Source organism: Microtus ochrogaster, chromosome 10 (assembly GCF_000317375.1).
Source record: "Microtus ochrogaster isolate Prairie Vole_2 chromosome 10, MicOch1.0, whole genome shotgun sequence".
Taxonomy (NCBI): domain Eukaryota; kingdom Metazoa; phylum Chordata; class Mammalia; order Rodentia; family Cricetidae; genus Microtus; species Microtus ochrogaster.
Genome location: NC_022016.1, coordinates 84,365,784 through 84,371,506, shown reverse-complemented (window position 1 = coordinate 84,371,506; position 5,723 = coordinate 84,365,784). Strand labels below are relative to the sequence as shown.

At 51.0% G+C, this 5,723-nt stretch overlaps 1 protein-coding gene across 1 annotated transcript in view; it reads left to right on the top strand.

Moving 5' to 3' along the window:
• Positions 1 to 5,290, top strand: part of Exosc10 (exosome component 10) — a 23,120-nt gene extending 17,830 nt beyond the window's left edge. Inside the window, exons 21-25 of the mRNA XM_005353718.2 lie at positions 1,231 to 1,307; positions 2,541 to 2,712; positions 3,217 to 3,278; positions 3,879 to 3,955; positions 4,465 to 5,290. Of these exons, the coding sequence (XP_005353775.1) occupies positions 1,231 to 1,307; positions 2,541 to 2,712; positions 3,217 to 3,278; positions 3,879 to 3,955; positions 4,465 to 4,495 (419 nt within the window). The 3' untranslated portion in view covers positions 4,496 to 5,290. The remainder of the gene's footprint in view (positions 1 to 1,230; positions 1,308 to 2,540; positions 2,713 to 3,216; positions 3,279 to 3,878; positions 3,956 to 4,464) is intronic.
• The last annotated feature ends 433 nt before the right edge of the window (positions 5,291 to 5,723 follow it).

Genomic DNA, 5,723 nt, shown 5'->3' with positions numbered 1-5,723 from the left:
CCCGGCTGCAAAGTTGTTTCTTAAATGAAGTATTTCCTCATACCAAAGTCCCTAATCTAATCTATATGTCTCTTCTAAAGGAAAGTATCACATACCCTCGTGACTTTAGTCCTTTATTGTGTGTCATTTGCAATACTTGATAATCCAAGTGCCTGAGGTGTGCCCGAGTTGTCTTGTAACCAAACTCATGCAAAGGCTGCAACGCCCCCTCAGAAAACAATCACTGTTTTCCACAACGATTCTGTGCTCTCTACTACAGTGATCTTCAAGGTCCATGTCCTTCTAGAAAACAGCTGTTCACTCTAATGTCCACCCCAGATGCAGCGGCTCTCTAAATTCTTCTAAAGTCTTCGAAGGGACAGCCCTAGCCTCAGTCTGATTGAGGACGTTGAATGACGGTATCTAGTAGGGAACACTGACAGACAGGGCAGTGGGCAGAACAGGCCCAGCCCCAGCCTCGTGCAGTTTAGCTTCTACCGGGGATGGCGCCCAGTCACTGCCCGCGTGGTCTGTGCCTGTAAAGCAGGGTGCTGTGTGTAGAGAGGAAAGAGGCAAAGAATGCGACTCTGATGCTGGTGAGAAAAGGCAGCCTAGGTGTCCTGACGTGAGAGAGACCGGCACGGATCCAGGGGAATGTGGACTGAGACTGAAACAGTCCGAGCTCCCGTGTGGTAGCCGGCTGGCATGCCCAAAGCCAGAGTACCCCCGGGAAGAGACGGGCAAGTAGGCAGGGCTCCGTGAGGACTGGCTGGCAGGTCCCTAGAGTGACTTGGCAGGGCTCTGAGCTGAGAGATCCAGCAGATACAAGGAAGAGGGACAGAAAGCCTGAGCCTAGTTAAGAAGCACAACAGGAGCAGGTGACAGATTTGATGTCAGAGCCTGAACTCATCCTTTCTTAGAGCCAGGGCTTTCTGGTAAGTTGGGTGAGGCATGGGAAAGGAAGATAGAGGTGGCAGAATTGGTTCTGAACAGCTAGCAAGGTGGGGTTAAGGCTGTGAGAGAAGTCCATCTTTAAAATGAGGCCTGACACCTAGCCGTTGACACCGAGTCAGGGAAGCTGCTAGGTGCTTGACCTGCCTCCTGAGAGGCACAAGCAGGGCGGCCTATTGTTAGAGTCTGCAGTTGAGGCCAGAGAGCACTGAGCTGAGCCCAGTGGACAGCAGCGCTGACCCTTGTGCCCAGGTTGGGTGGACAAATGGCAAGAAGTCCACACGTGGTTCTTTCTCACAGCTGCCCGGAAACAGGCAAAGGAGGAGTCTGAGGCTGCTGCGCTGGAACAGGCCATCCCGGTGCGGCAACAGGCCGCAGTAAGTGCTACCTTTTCCCCTTTTCAGATGTAGTCATGTTTGGGGGTTTTCCTGGACACTGTCAGAGGGCTCACTCTACATCCGAGCTTGAATAATCTCTTTTGCAGCTGACTTGGTCTTATCAGTCGGCGCCCACTCTCTTCTCAAATTAAGTGATATTTGAATCTTGAATTTTCTTTCTTTTTTGGATTTTTGAGACAGGGTTTCTCCGTAGCTTTTTGGTTCCTGTCGTGGAACTAGCTCTTGTAGACCAGGCTGGCCTCAAACTCACAGAGATCCGCCTGCCTCTGCCTCCCAAGTGCTGGGATTAAAGGCGTTCATCACCACCGCCCAGCCTTGAATTTTCTTAAGATTTCTTTGTGTCTTTGGTAAACCCTCTTAGCACTGGGCTATGGCCTGGCAGAGGACATTGCTGTGCCCCAGTCTACCCTAAAGAAGCCTCTTTTTTATTCATTTCTAAGTGGGAGGGATTGGGTGGGTGTCATTATCCCCTATCCCCCATCATCCCCAAGACAGGGTTTCCCTGTGTAACCCTGGCTGTCCTGGTATTCATCTGTAGACCAGGCTGGTCTTGAACTCAGAGATCCACCAGCCTCTGGAGTGCTGGAATCAAAGGTGTGTACCTCCACGCCTCATGAGACCTCTTTATTCTTACCACACTCAGACCATTCTAGAATTCCATTCTTTTTTTGTTTGGTTGGTTTTTGGTTTTTTGTAGCTTTGGAGCCTGTCCTGAAACTGGCTCTGTAGCCCAGGCTGGTCTCAAACTCACAGAGATCCACCTGCCTCTGCCTCCCGAGTGCTGGGATTAAAGGTATCAAAGGTGTGTGCCACCACGCCTTTAATCCATTCTTAATTCCATTTTTAAACTCTTGCCTTAGTTGACCTGATAGCATTGTCAATTAGGAACTTGTCCCTAAATTCCAGCCTCAGCTCTCTTCCCTGCTGTTGAAGGAGCTTGAGTTCCCAGCTCATACAGGTTGAGCATCGCACATCCCAGTCTGATACCTGATATCTGAAATGCCTACTTTCCATAACTTTCTTCGTGCTGACCACAAGTGGAAGCTTCCGTGCTGTCCAGAAGTACTCGAGGTTGTATGGAATTGTCTGCAGGCTGTATGTCTAAGTAAATCTCACATTTAGACTGGGCTGGACCTCCCAGTGATGCAGTCTAAGTACAAGATCTCTGCTCACACATTCTCATACAGCCCTCCTTGCTTGTTCACCTTGCAGCTAGAAAATGCCACTAAGAAGAGAGAGAGAGCCACAAGTGACCTAAGGACCACAGAACAAAAGCAGGAGAAGAAACGGTTGAAAAGCTCCAAGAAACCCAAGGATCCAGACCCCCCAGGAAAGGATTTCACACCTTACGACTACAACCAGTCAGACTTCAGGGCCTTTGCTGGTAAGGACAGAGAGAACACTAAGGAGACGCACGGCCATTTGAGGTGCAGGGAGTACAGCTTCCCTCAGAGTGAGCCCCGCCCAGGACACAGGAGAGAGAAACTGCCTGCTCTCCTTGAAGCAGATCTAGTAGCCATTGTCCGTGGCTCAGCAGGGGGTCCTCCATTGTGACCCTTATTTAGGTTCCCCTCCCACATCCATAGGATCTAGGTTGAGGTCCCTGTCATGTGAAGGATGTGCGTGTGGCACTCATGATTTTGTAGCAGCCTCTAGAGCTTGGAAAAGTGAGAGAGCAGACTGGACAGTCACACACTGCACGCTGTCAGGAGTGTTGCCTCAGTCCACATTGTCCTGGATCATAGTGATGCTGATCCCTGCCCCTGCTAGCCTGGGAACAGACCTGTGGGTGGCATAGTCTCTGGAGCAGGGGGAAAAGGTGCTTCCTGGAGCCCAGAGCTCTGGCTTGTCAGCCTGTGTTCGCTCACTGCCGTGATCGCTTTTGCAGGGGACAGCAAATCCAAGCCCTCCTCCCAGTTTGACCCAAATAAGCCGGCACCTTCTGGCAAGGTAAGGCTTCAGATGGAACCTGCTGCCTGCGGTGCTCTTGTCCTCCTGGACCGCAGTGGCAAGCCGAGACTCCTTCCCTCCTAGACAGTGCTGTCAGGGGTCCCACAGTCACTGTTTTATTGTGAACGTGACAAGTGCGCCAAGGTCAGGGTAGCGTTGGCTTGTCTGGCCTTCCACCGTGGGCTCCGAAGCTCTCAAGTCACTGGCCTTGTGTGGCTGAGCCGTCCTGCTGGCTCCTGTGTCAGCATTTTAAAAACACAATGAACACTATAGTGCAGGTCACCTTTTTGGTGCGGGTGGGGATAGTATGTTTTGCCCTTTGTTGAAATGGAGTCCTTCCATCTGCCACCGGGTCCCCGAGGTGATGCCCTACAGTGAAGGGGCTTGTGTGGGTAACTGCTGGCTACATCAGGTCTGTGCTAACCAGGATGAATTTGAGGTTTAGTAAGTAGTGGGCAGGACTGTGCAGAGCCCTCCTGTCCCTGTCAGCTCAGCCTGCCAACCACATGCTGGGGTGAGAACTGACTGACCATGCTCAGGTGTCTTCCCCAGGGCTGGTGGCCGAGGTCGGTGTAAGAGTACATAACTCTTCTCTTTCAGAAATGTGTTACAGCCAAGAAATATAAACAGTCGATGGGGAACAAAAGCATGTCGTTTCTGGCTGGGAAGTCAGACAGGTAGGTGACAGTCAGCCCCACTGTAGCTGGGAGAACAGCAGGAGAGTGCAGCACCAGGGTTTCCAGCAGTGCAGAAGCGAGACTGCGCTGTCACCCAGAAAGCAGGAACACACATGACCTGCGTCGTGCCAGCGTCACTCTCCCATGACATGATGTCCTGCATCCCAGACCTCAGTTTCCAGCATTCTCCCATTTTCCTTTCTTAGACTGTAGTTTCTCACTGGGTGCCCTCACTTCAGCACATGGGTGGGAATTTTTTTCCACACCGTGTTTCTTAGGGGTGAGAGAAATCAGCAAGTGGGTCTCACTGGTGTTTTCATAGCATGACCTTGAGCTCAGGTTCCCACACGTGAAGCAGGACAGACCTGCTGCCACAGCACCCACACAGCTCAGCGCCCAAGCGTAGGCTCCTGCTGCTCTCCTGCACGGCCCTCCTTTGCGGTGTATTACTCAGATCTGCACAGCACCTAAACCCGAGGAAGTAACCCTGTTCTCATCTATCTCCGCAGAGGCTTCCGGCACAACTGGCCAAAGAGATAGTGTTGGAGAGATTCCTGGGGCTGCAGGCAGTGTTACTTTGTACAAACCCATTTTAATTTTAGAATCATTAAAATCCATTCCTACTGATAGAATGCTGGCTCTGGCTTTTTTGGTTTGGCTTGGCTTGGCTTGGCTTGGTTTGGTTTACTTTCATTTCAACCCAGCTCTGGCATAAAGAATAGTGTCACCCTGTTCAGAGACTGGGAGAGGAGCATACCCAAATAGGGTGCAAACCCAAGGCTATGCACAAAGGAGTGCTACCCAGGTGGTGGGCCCTCTCTGCAACTGGGAGGCTCTGAGCTGCTGGTGGCTGGTGTGGCCATGGGGCAGCTCTGCCTCAGCTACTTAGGAAGTACTATTGGGAGGGCCAACTGTGCCTCTCCTTTAGCTTTTGACTTGGGTGGCAGGGGTAGTGGAAGTCTGGGGCATGGTCTCACTCTGTCATCCAGTCATGGCTAGCATAAAACTTACAGTCCTGCCTCCTTCTCCGAGTGCTGGGCTCACAAGTGTCTGCCACTACGTCTAGCAGTACTGTTTCTTTCTTCTCTCTAAGGCAGGGTGTCACTTTGTAGCCCAGGCTAGCTTCAAACTCACCGGCTACCCTTGTGCCTCAGCCTTTAGACACAGTGATGGCAGGCGTGTGCCACCACAGCCAGGTCTCATCAGGCTGGGGTTTAACTTAGGGTCTCACACTGCTAGGCAAGTGGCCCACACTGAGGAATATCCCTAGATCTTTAACATTATCTTGGTTTTTTTTAACACTATTTATTTATTATGTGTCTGCACAGTCTAGTATGGGGGTCAAAGGACAATTTATGGGAATCGGTTCTCTCCTTCCACTATGTGGGTCTTGAAGATCCAACTCGGGTTGCCAAGCTTGGTGGCAAGTACCTTTACCCACTGAGACAGAGTCTTAAGGCCCAGACTGGCTTCAAACTTGTTGTGTATTCAAGAATGACCCTGAACTCCTGATTGTCCTGCCTCCATTTCCTGAGTGCTGGGACATTTTTTGTAGTATTCGTAATATACTGAAAGGCTTTTCTAGGGGCTGGAGAGATGGCCCAGTGGTTATGATCACCACTGATCTTCCAGAGGACCTGGGCTCAATTTCCAGCACCCACATGGCAGTTCACAACTGTCTGTGATCTGGCACCCTTGCTCAGACATACATGCAGGCAAAAATGTCAATTGAAAAATAAATTTAAACCAGGTGGTGGTGGCACGGTCT